The 12,784-nt window shown below is 42.1% G+C and overlaps 1 protein-coding gene across 2 annotated transcripts in view; it reads left to right on the top strand.

The window, feature by feature from the left end:
* Nucleotides 1-12,784, top strand: part of FERMT1 (FERM domain containing kindlin 1) — a 422,040-nt gene that overhangs the window by 219,038 nt on the left and 190,218 nt on the right. For both annotated transcript variants that reach the window (XM_069608276.1, XM_069608277.1), the window contains exon 6: nucleotides 8,995-9,097. In XM_069608276.1, the coding sequence (XP_069464377.1) occupies nucleotides 8,995-9,097 (103 nt within the window). The remainder of the gene's footprint in view (nucleotides 1-8,994; nucleotides 9,098-12,784) is intronic.

Here is a 12,784-nt window from a genome sequence, read left to right as displayed (position 1 = left end):
CAATCTCAGAATGACCGGTCCTTTATTGTGTGCCAATCCTGTGTGAAGTGGTGTCGCACTGGTATTTCTGTTGTATGGTTCGAGATGGTTTGTCTGTGTAGGTTCATTCTTTCACTCAGTTTCTAGCTAAGTTCACCGGCATACTTTCCTTGTGGACGTTTCTTTCATTGCATAAGGTACACAACATTGGACAATTTGTTGTTGCTATTAAACCCCCAAAAAACTGAAACTGTATTGTTCAGTTCTCTGGGGCTGTTATAGCAGAGTTAGTGCAGAGGTGTTGGAAGGTTTTTATCTCCTAATATCGCATGGATATATTCAGGTCTCATTTGTTTTTGGTTCAGTGGTAATGCGATTTTGGCCAGGGGTTGTACTAGATTTTGTTAAGTTGCTTGTATGTAATCCAGTAGCGGATCTTAGAAAGTGTCTGTCAGTTCATCATCCCTGCTGAAATTGGTTGTAGGTTCTTAACAAATCTGAACAGCTGTGTTAACGCTGGGTAACAGGTGCCCGCTAGAAGAGTGTGTTCTGTAGTTCTGCTTTCTCAGTATTGTGGCAGGTTCTCTCTTGGAACTGGCAATGCATGATCATTCCCCCTATCAGCTTGTCTTGCTCAGTGTCCCTTTGCAGAAAGGATGTGTAGAATGTGGCGAGTAGCTTGTCCCTTGTACTAGTGTTGGAATACATGCACTGGTACCTGAATGCGTGGCTTTAGATGACTCATTTGTTGTGGCTCGGAGGGACACTTGCCATGTGCATGTAATTGTTCCTGTGCATATATTTCTTGCATACAGCTGTTTCCAGCTGACCATCCGTCTGGAAATACGGTATAAAGAAAGAGCATGCTCAATTTGGAATAGTCCAAAGTTAATTTATTGCGGTGGAATCTATTCATGGAATTGTTGAATAGATTGTTCACCATCTGTTCACATAATGAACATGTCATCATTATATCACTGGTATGTTGATGGTTTCTGCAAATGTTGTCATAGGAACTCTTTCTCAAAGTCGCCATAAACGGGTTGCATAATAAGGCACCATTTTTGTGCCCATGGCTATTACGTTTTTTGTAGCATGTGATGCCCATGAAAACAAGAGAATGTGTGTGCGAGTGTGAACAAAACCCATGATCGCTCTGATTGAGAAGTCTGTTTTCATGTGTACTTTCTGAACAGTGTGGATTCATTCCTTTGTGTGAGAGACCTTTCCAGAGTGCTTTTGGTATGCTTGGAGTGATGGTCTGCCATTGGCTGACCACCCCTTAGCAATTACGCATTTTGTGAGATTGGGTGTGGTGCACACTCACTGGTTCTGAGACACATAAAAGTAGATCCCGTCGCCCACTCACCTTGTCTAAAGCTGGATCTCTGAACCTGCACTCTAGAAAGCCTGGACCTCTTTTTCTATATCTTCAGTAAATTCTGAGGGTCTCCCTCTAACAGAACTCTAGGAACTATTCCTTGTGGGCACTTTTGCACTGAGTTCATTCTCTCCCACCAAAGACTGCCCCAATCCCAAATGTGGTTCCACTTAGTCTCTGGGAAATACTGAATGTAGAAGCATGTACTTGCCTGTTATTACTCTGTCTCTTTCTTGAATTACTTTTGGTAAGCTCGAGGGAATCTCTAAGAGTACTTGAGGACCCTGATCACGGGACCTAAAGAAAAATCTTCCTAACAATTCTACCACGACCTTAATTTATAACCTCGTCACACATTGTGGTGATTTTCAACACAATGTCACTTACACATTTCTGAATTTTTCTATTGATCGCTTTCGGCAGTTTTTTTTAAGTATAAGGTAATGTGTCTCTCACCTTCCCTGGTCTCGTCACTGAGAGCTCTGCAAATTCTACCATTCCCATTGTAGGATTCATGTAGGGCAATCTGTTTACATAAAAAGTCTTCTATTCTGATAAGGTGACTAGTTATGTCTTCCTTTTTCTAGCAAATACAACCTTCTGCATTATTTTCCAAATTGCGTTAGCCCTTGTTAGATAATTACTTGAGTGGCTTGCATTTTATCCTCTGAAATATTCACCCTTCTAAGTAGTTGACAAGCCCAAGAGGTTTAACTCACATGAGCTATCAATGTGCCCTTTAGTGCCACCAGGGCAATGGAGGTCATACATGTATACCGTAGTGTATAGTTCCAGGATTATGACCACCATCTGGGGGAATTGCCACTCGACTATTGAGACTTGTGAGGCCACTGCAAGCCTTAAATTTAATCCATCTAAGACAATATCTTTTCTCCCCTGAAAGTCAGCTTTTTCTAACCATTGCTCAATCTTGGCTTACTGCATTGAGGATAGATTGTGTCTGTCCACAGATTGTTGATACTGTGAAACATTTGGGTATTTTGTTGAACTCATAGGTTGCATTAAATATACATATAACCAAAAGTATTCAGGCTGCCCACTTTCAACCTTTTCTTCTTTGGCAGATTTCCCTTTTTGTCCTGGGCAGCACATTTAACAGTCATTCAGTCGTTTGTGCTCTTGCACATTGTCGAGGGCATTGCCCTACTCTTGGTATAGCCCATTTCTACCTCATAGATCCATTTTGCACTATGCTGCCGGTTCGTTTGCAGAACTCAACCATTTGATTGCTTTTCCTCTGTGCTGAACCATCTTCATTGGTTTCCATTAGAAGTGTGTAATCAATCTAAGATTGAATGTCTACTTTTCTTTCTGCCTTGACCATTCTACTTCTTAGAAAGAAACGCTATATCGGCTTAGAGGTCCTTATGCGTCATGTGGTCAATCCCTATTTCAAGTCGGAGATACTGTTTTAAAATACTCTCTGTGGCTGCTCCATGCGTTTTGGAATGCCATGCTGGTTTGCACCTTAACTCCTGTATTTTAGGCAGGAATTAAAAACTTTGCCTTTTCTCTTGATACGATAGCTCAGCAGCAACATGCTCACATTGGAAGCAAGACAACAAAGAGCAACACAGGTTTGATCCCCGGGTCTGCATTTAGAAACCTCTGGTTATTACATGTGTTATAAATAACCTATTATATCATATGGGTAATATTTGATTGAGGCTTTTCTCATTTTTAATGCAGTGTATTCTTAAATTGTTTCCTTTTTGATTCTTTGAGATGTATTGTATTTTCACTACAGCTGTACAGTGCTCCTGAATCCTCTTTAATATGCACTCCGTCTCCTAATCTCATCCAATCCCCCAGCACTGTTTGTCATGTGTAAGCCTAAAACACCCAACTAAACTTAAAGCTTCACCTGTCCTCCTGAAATAGAAACCACATTGTCATTTGCCCCACGTTCAACAATGAATGAACAACAATAATCTGTCTAAATGCATCCAAAATAGTGCTTCCCTCATCGAGCCCAGTCAATGCCATACTATTTCCAATACCTGGCCATCCAGGCATTATAGCTCCCAACCGCCAGCTGTTCAGAAAGTGCAAAACCTAGGATTTCTCTTCAACTGGAACTTGACTTTCGTTCCCCCACTGAACCTGATAGACAAAAGAGTAGAGGAACCCTTGCACTATTGTCCATGCCACATCGAATTACCCATGACCCTGCAGGATCTATGCCTCACCATACTACTACTATAATAAACATCACAAAGGGAATGAATCCAAAACCATGAATACATTTCACAAGGCTCGAAATAACCTTGCCTAGATAGTCCTGGGATTTAGACAGTCGGACTACATCACCCCTGATTTTAAGATCTCATATTGGTTTACCGCCCAGTGGAGGAACTCACTTTACAACTCTCTGCCTAGTTAATGAGGCCCTCCATGGCCAAACACTGGAATATCTCACCAAGGCAACCAGCCACCGGAGATTGGCTTCACTGAACTACAAGTCATCCATCTTGCAAATAAGGAGAGATTCAGTGGGCAAACCTTCCACAGGCAAGGCTAAACTTGCTATAACACCCCCCCCCCTCCCACTTCCGTCAGGTTTGCAGAATACCCCCTCCTATATTTCAACAGTTCAATAAATATATCTGTTGTAGTGTGCCTTTTGGCACAGAATGTACTGGGCAAAGAACAGCAATGAAGGCTTAACGGTCTGATAATTGCAAAGGCAAACACTGTCGCCTGGATCCAGGAAGACCCCATCTAACCCCATGCTCCTTCGATCCACCCCCCACACTCTGCAGGTGAAAGGTGATATGAGTGAACTACAACATGTTGCAAATACATCTATATGTAATTATATAAATATAGGTGCTAAGGACAGCACTCAGTCAGCTGAAGGAGGGAACGCATGATACGGGGCTGTTGCAGGTGAAGGGAGCAGAGGCCAGAGGGGAGGGAAATGATGAATGTGTGGTGTGTGTATAATGAGGGGAACGTGAGAAAACGTACAAATAATGCCACTGATATAACACATATACAGCAAATAATGTATGGCTAAGCCAGATCACCAGTGCCATATAACGTAAAGATCATATTGATGGCAATGCTGCAGACCTAATACATAAGGTTCTACCCATGACCTCCCAAGGAAGTATTTCAATATGTACTAGTGACATGCGCTTTGCCCAGAGTTACTAAATACGACACAATTGTCATATGATAAAACTCTTTAAAGATGTATGTTCAGTTCCAGAATGTATTAAGTCTTCTGACTTAGTGGTACATTCCGCCGACCACGTAAATTACAGAGTAAATAGAACCATATAACCATTCTGCATGTAAGACAACAGAATAGGTATGAACAAAGGATACATACCAATGGCAGGATGGGTATGCAAATAAGGAGTGCAGACGAGAAACAGAAGAGACAGAAACTGATATTAAGTTGTTTGCTTCAGGATTAGTATATCATGATTAAATAATAAAGTATATTAGGCTTTAGTTAACAGAAACATGCCTGTGGATCACAGTTTTAAGTACGTGAAGCACCCTAATCCTTTAACATGCATAGCCAAGCCATTTGCCTCGTGAATAAGTTATCCGTACCCTGAGTGGCTGTGTGATTATTTTTCTTCCAATTGATCTCTGGTGTGGGTTGATTAGTAAGTCCCAGGTAATTGTCAGTTTTACTCTCCAAAAGGTCTGAGCACCATAACTTGATTATATATTGAACTCACCTTTGTCACTAGGCTAAGGTGCTTTGCAATGTAAGCAGAGATGACACAAATAAAACACTAGATGTACAAGTATCTTAATCTAAAGCTATCCTTGGGAGGTGACTGCATTTAACAACTTACCCCTGTCCCGTTATTACTGCTTATTGCGTGTGGTAGTTGGAGTTCATACGTTCTCAGAGTACTGTGAAAGCTAACAGTTAATAATCACTTGGATTGACTGTCATTCCACAGATTTCTACAGAAAGTACAATTCCATAAAGCAGTAACAGCTTGACATACACTGACACCTAGACATAATGCAGCTGGATACAATCTTAGTAAAAATGAGCAAATGACTCTTGATGCTGTAGCCAGAGACCAGAGTATAGTGATAGGGAGGAAATGTTGTTATTATAAACAGACATGATTACATTCACATGGGTACTAAGCACCTAGAAACACCAGGATGCCACAAGAAATGAGTCGCTAACCCCACCAAGACTACAGTTATGGAACTAGAGAAGCTATTGGTGGAATGGCATGGATTAGCAGTGTTGACGGATGAGGAAAAGCCCTTTCTGTATATCGCACAACCAACCATCTACTTTTTACCTAAGATCCATAAACCCTTTGAAGGACTACCACAGGTGCGCCCTATTATGAGTGGCATAGGTTGGTCGACCGAAGGGCTGTCCAAATACATAGACAACGCACTTAACAGGTCCCAGCTGTTAACAGTCCCACCAGCCCACCACCATGGGTATTATTGCTAAAATAATGCGCCTAAACAACTATCTATACCAATTCCCTACCATTCCTGCCTCTTGCAATAAGTCATTCTGCTTTTATATATTGCATTGGAACTTGGTAATGATGCTCGCACCAATAGAATGAGTCTCTCCTGCAAATGGAGCTGCATCTGGACATTTTCTCAGGTCTAATGTTTGTGTCAGGTGACAGTAGCGCAGTGCAATTTTCCATGCATGTTCGAATCAGTGAAGTCTGGCCATGTCCCACCAGTTGCATCCAGGGGTCTTTCACCTACAGCAGTTAACCTGGTGATTTCATAAATCTGTACAGACCATTGACCAGCCACCTGGCTCCCTCCCACCCTCGTATTCTCTACATCTGGCTCCATCAACATCTTAGCTGTCCTGGGTTTTGTAGCCTTGTCACCAGTACATGTCAAGTGTTTTCCAACCCATTCAGCGCCATACTCCTTTACACCTCCCCTACCTACTCGGTATACACTGTACAAATGTCATAGTATCACTTCAAGGGGAGAGAAATGTAATTCTCCCCAAATGGCAGAGAGCTCAGGGCAGAGAAACCAGTGTAGCTCAAGCAACGTAATGAATTGCTCTGTTGGGGAGCAACTGTGTACTTGCCTCCAATCTCATAATAGCACATAGGACTACCGTTGCATACAGGGCAGTGTCACACTTACTGCTGCAGATGTTCCTCTCTGGCTCAGTGACTGTTCTGGGTATCTGAAGTGAAACCGGTATGCCTCTGGTCAGAGAAGATCTTTAATGTGTAGCTTTCTGTTTTCAGTCAGCAACTTCAAAAAGAGAGCATTTTGGTTGCTTCTTGGTTGGTCTCTGGCACTCCCAGAATCTGTATATTATATAATTCTCTTCCCTCCTGATCCTCCGTGTGGGCAGCAACCATTTTGAATTCTGTTATTAGTGGGTTGATCCTCCTCTCACAGCTGGTTACCACGTGTTCAGTGGAGCTTAATCTCCCATGCAGCTACTGTTTGGTCATAGAGTTGAAACATAATGCACTTTGCCTGAGAGGGTATTGTCCGTTTTCCCATTTCTTAAGATCGTGGCTTTGTCTGAGCCTTCAGCAGGCACTGCTATTCGAGCGGGGGATGCTATGCTCTTTCCTCCTTTTGCGTTGGCCCAGTGGGCTAGGGGATCCACAGCTTTGCGTAATCGTCCATCCTTTTCTTTTTGTGTGCACGCTTTTGGTAATAGCACGTGTCATTTAACTTATACACAATATAATGGGCAATGTGAGGAATTTGCCAGTATTTGATGTTTCAGCGCAGAGCACCTACGAGATATCTCCAGTCAGTGCTCCAACTTGAAATTGCCCCCATTTTAAGATATTTAACTGATTTCCTGGATCCACAGTTCTTTACAGACCAGTCGCTGTATCTTTTGGGCCACTGTTGACATAAGCTTCTACAGTAGATTTATTTACTCATCTGAGAAATGTTTAAACGAATCACAAACTGCATATAGTGCCCGGAAGATCTGGATTTGAGAAATGGTTTGTTAAAAAAAAAAATATCGCTGGCTGAATAGGTAGAAGGGAGAGTGGAAATAAGAAAAAGCAGAAAATAATATGGGTACTTGTATCAAATTAAAGATAACTCGTTAAACGGCTATTACCATGAACAGAAATGCTCCGAGTTCTAACTTGTAGATTTTGTATGTAACGGAGTGTTATGGGGTTGTTGTTTTTTTTTCAAGTATCTCTATAATTTTAATGTCTATCAAGTACTTTGTATTGCACTGTACGAGTGAGAAAGTGGAAAGGAGGAAATAAAACCATTTAAATTTGAATGTTGAAGCAAGTCATGCAGCAAATGAAATATCATGTGATTACACGCAATGGTTTGACACACAATTAAGTGTTTGGGGTTCATGAATAGTTCTCAGAATTTCTTGAAGGAATGTGTGTTTAAATTCTTTCTCATTTTTGAAAGACAAATATCATACTTGTTACCTCATAAAATTCTGAGATCATAATTTGCAACATACTGCATTACAGGTACCGTAGGTGTCCTAAAAATCATTAGATTGATTAAAATGTTTTTTTTCAAGACAAATGTCAACCACAACATTCAGTCCAGAGGAAGCTGTGTATATGTTATGTTAAAGGTTCTTATACTGTGCACTGTTGCCACCTTTGTGGTTTCTTGGCACTCTGGCGGATCTGTAAGGCAAGAAGGGAGGCGGGTGAGTTAATAGGGCTGGGCGGGGAAAAAAGAGCAAGAGAGCTGTGATGTGCTGTTGGCAGTTTCATTTCAGTGACACCGTTCACTGATCGTAGGTGTCCTTTTCGGTTGGTTGCAGCTATGTGGAGTTGGGGCGAGACTATTTGTGGTTTGTATCGTTGTTGTGATGGTGTGAAGTGTGTGCGGTTTGTTGTGCTGTAGAGGTATGGTTGTGTTTAGTTCAGAGGTGTATGCAGAAGGGGGAGTATTTAGTAGGGTTAGTTAATGGAAATACCTTTTCTACCATCGCTGTTCTGACTAAGTGCTACCCGTACCCCTTCACTTTAGTACATTCTGGTGTGACGCTGTTACTGACCCCACAGGTTCCTCCAGGGGGATGTGTTCCCTGTGCCCTGTGATCTGTTTGTGTGAGAGCGAGAATCTTTTCTCTTCCCCCCCCCGTTTCCATCTTAGGCTCTCTATCAATGGTCCAATTAAGATGGCCCCCATCTCCCTCCCTCCCCTGTTTCCCCTTCCATATACTAAGCTAGCTATTTTTTCGATTCATCGCATTGTCATTATTGTAACCATGCATCTTCACTAATGCTTTTGTCACTTACCCATGAAAATGAAGAGGTTTAGAAACTGAGAGTTGGCCTGTTGGTAACAGGGCCCAGATGATGGCAATCAAATCTTACACTCCACCGCCAACCTCTGTAAATTCTTTATTTGCTGTTAAAGATGCATGCAGCAAGGCATCCAAACGTTCACACAATTTTGCAAAATCCACTCTGTCAGCAATGAACTTAACAATATTCCAGTAGGCTCTGCATTCAGAAATAATACTTAAGCTCAGAACTATCTGTAAACCGCTCGTTTATAGGCTCTTTTACTTTTCAGCATTTTCATGCATGTAATATGTGTCAGCTGAAGCCTGTGGTTCGTTCCCAACAAAATGTTATAATGTTCCATCTCTTTGTATGCAGCTGGATTGATTCCTCCCGATCACTGATGGAGCAAGACGTCCAAGAGGATGACCAGCTCTTACTGCGGTTTAAATACTACAGCTTCTTTGATTTGAATCCAAAAGTAAGACCATGCTTTATCCCGTGCTATATTTAGTTGATCAGTTCTAGTGTAGAGTAGCTAGTGTGTTGCTTCAAATCTTGAGATTTATTGTGCCTTTTGTAACCATTGTGTCCAGATTAGATGATGTTTTATTACAGAACCCATACATTTCTTGCTTTGGGAACAAAAATGTCTTGGTACAAAGAAGCGCATAATGAAATGCACCATCAAATGGAGTTAATTACTATTATGTTTACCATCCTCTGAAAAGTGAATATGTTCTTAATAACATAGCTAGATTGTATTGCACATCTTTGTTTTATTCGTGAATGTGAAAGGCATTCCTCAATCCTGCCAAGAAGGGGAAATCCCCCTCATATATGATCATGGGAAACTTAAAACCTAGCATGCCTTACTGTTGGATATATTAGATGAATGGAACAAAGCACGAGAGTGTATTTATACAATAAAACCTTAATCTGAAAATTTGGAACAATGAGTGTGGGTGTGTCCTCTCCATATTGGTGTATTGTCATGTCAGTATTGGTGAATGGTTCCACCCTATAAGTGCCTTGTAGAGGTTGAAGGTGACATGGGACAGGATGGAACCTTGTAGAACTGTGCAAGTTGCTGGGTGATGCTGGGATCTGTTTTGGCCCATCTGGGTGAGTTGGTCTCTGTTGGATATGTATGAGGCAAACCACTTCAGGACTGTTCCATGAAAACCCAAGCCCTTGAGGATCTTGAGTTGGGCTGGTTCGTCAGTGGTATTGCACAGAGAGGTCGGGAGGAAGTGTAAGCAGGCATCTCTTTTGTCCAGGATGTGTAGAGCATCATCAGTAACTTGGATAGTGGTGGTCTCTGTACTGCATCGTGGCCAGAAACCAGATTGGTAGTCTGCCAGCAGATTGTGCTCAGTGATCCTTTCGTGCAACTGGATGGCAATGGTCTTCTCAATCATTTTACCAAGGCAAGGTAGATGTGTGATAGGATGATAGTTGGCCAAGACATCTGGATCCAATGTGGGTTTCTTCAGCAGGGAAAACTTCTGTCCTGGTTTCAGTGCATCTGGGAAGGGGCCTTGTGTGAAGGAAGCATTTATAACATTGGGAAGTGTTGCATGCGCTTCATCTTTGATGACCTTCACAGTGGAGGCGGTAAGAATGTCATCTTTATTTTTGGTGTGTTTGAAGTCTGCAGGAGTGTTCATCAGGTCTCCTGGAGTAATTGCCCTGAATTCAGTATGGGTGGGATGTTTGTGATGCATTTGGAACTGTGAGCGTGTTGCCATATTTCATTCATCTCGTCTTTGCAGAATCTTTTGATGGGGTTATATTTGTCAGTGCATTGTGGTATTGCAGGTAGTCTGGCAGTGGTTTGATGAAGTGCTTCATGCCTTTGAAGACAGCCCTGTTCTTATTGGATGCTTCCATGATGGTAGTTGTATAGTAGTGTGCTTTAGCTGTGGTGATGAGTGTTGAGTGTTCTACATGAAGATCAGAGGGTTCTCGTGGTGATGAGGTCTTTTAGAGCTTTTCCTTTCTGTCTCTGGAATGCATGTCGTCAATGAGTTCCTGTGTGTGCCAAGGTAGGGGTGGAGGGTGGGGTTGATGTTTGAGTCGAAGTTCAAAGGTGCAAAAGTGTTAGTAGTCTCAATTAGGGTGTGATTAAACTGTTAAGGGTTATAAGGTCTGGGAAATGTAATGAGCTGCACAAGACATCCGGAGCATGGGTGAACCAGATCAAGCAGGGTGGAATCAGTGTCCCATCAACCAGAGGAACTGGGGAGAAACATGTTTGCCTTGATCAACTGTATAACATGATAAACCAGAGGACGTTTAAATGTTTGACATGGGTTAGTGTATATTATCAGCAATATATACTGCAATGAATAGATGGAAATATTATATTAGCATCACAGGACGGGCGCAGGGGGGCCTTCCAGCCAATTAGAAAGCTCAAAATACAGGCTTTACTTAAATCAACTTACTTAGATCAACTTTTTAAAAAACGATTAGCACCACGGAAAAGCATGGTTGGATGCTAATAGCAATATACCCCGACATGCAGGGGCATTACCGGGGGAGGTAATGGCACAGGGTCAACGTTAAGGCCCCAAGCGAAACTTAGCCCCAGGCCATTATCTGACCTAGTAATGCCCCTGCACATCAGGGTTTATTGCTTACGTACCAATGAAGGCCACCAACCAACTGCTTCACACACCCATTGCATTCAATATGATTTTCTTTAAGTGGACTGGGGCTACAAGTTTGACACTAGATTTCACATTTAAATTAGTGTTGCTTCAAATTCATATTCGTGGGTAACAGAAGGGACTGCTCAGAGCAAGTGGTAGGACTTCAGAGCTACAAGTATTTGAAACAAAATGGTGGCGTCCTGCCACATACATTTACGTCAGTTTGCATTATAATTTCCTGCAAATGTTATCTCATTTGTCATGCTGAATATCAGAGACACTGTATACTCGTGATTATATGAGATGTAAATACAAAAGGAACCCCACGTTTGATTTTTAGCTTATTTATTTGGCTAAGGTCAAAACGAAGAGGTAGAGTAAGGGTACAGTTTCCCTTAATATTTGGTGCTTTTTACAAACCAACACTTGCCTCTAGGTTGGCAAACATGTTCGAAATGGAGTGAAACAGAAAGCAAATTATAGACATAGTTCACAAACTTATTGTGCATAGTCATAACATTGTTAGTGCATGAGCATAAGAACAAGACAGTTATTTCAGCAATTATGCTCAAGACAATACATAGGTGTGAGCCATGAACTGAAGTTAGGTTTTCACATAAAACATCCTGGTAGTTATTTCCAAGCTGTATTGGATTATTTTGAGGGAGGTAACCAAGTATTTGGCCTACGTCTAGATGTTGATCAGGTGGTGTGAGGGGACCGGCATGTCTGAGCCAGAGGAGGTGTGGTCCCGTGACGTTTTGGCGGGAAGCGCCTTCTTCAAGGGAAAAACCCAGTCTCCCTGCATGGGGGAATCAGATGGAAAAGGATTTAATGTAAATCCGGCATTATTGTGTTGTTGTAAAAACACAACAGGATATTTAGCATGGCATATAAACAAAAACAAATAGATTTAATTGAGGTTAAAATGCCCCCCGGCAGGTTTAAAATAAATACCCAGGCTTGTGGCTTGTGCTATCCAGTGACTGACCTGAATGTGTTAAAAATGGGATTCAACTTCCATTGGCGTGGATTTGAGAAGAGTGGCCTGGGACAGAGTTTTAAGGCAAACACTGTTCTGTGCCTGAAAAATAGAGGGAGACAGAAAGAGTGGACATACATGTAATAAGCGTCGTTCAAATGTGCCACTGCTGGCCAAAAAACAAAACTGTGTGTGTGGATCAACTGGTAAAGAAATCCGCATCACAGGTGGCAAACTTAGATTTACCTATATCTGTAGTTTGGTAATTTTTAGGCGTCCTTCGGGCGTGCAGAAGTGCTGTGGGTCAGAGCCAGGACGCTTGCAGGGACAGGAGGCTATTTTCGTCACCCGCTTGCAGCGAAAAAATAAGGCAGCTGCACGTTCCACGTTGTGGATGCTGAGTCACCCACTGTATAGAAAGAGAGGGGAAGAAACGAAGGCCCGGTTAGGTGGCTGGCCGTCCTAAGAGACGTGTAGTAATCCCTGTCACCGTTGCGTCCCTGCCGATAGAACGCTACACTGTAGCTAG

The sequence above is a fragment of the Ambystoma mexicanum genome, chromosome 4q (genome assembly GCF_040938575.1).
Source record: "Ambystoma mexicanum isolate Mex_15411 chromosome 4q, UKY_AmexF1_1, whole genome shotgun sequence".
Lineage (NCBI taxonomy): Eukaryota > Metazoa > Chordata > Amphibia > Caudata > Ambystomatidae > Ambystoma > Ambystoma mexicanum.
This window is presented reverse-complemented; position numbering and strand designations above follow the sequence as displayed.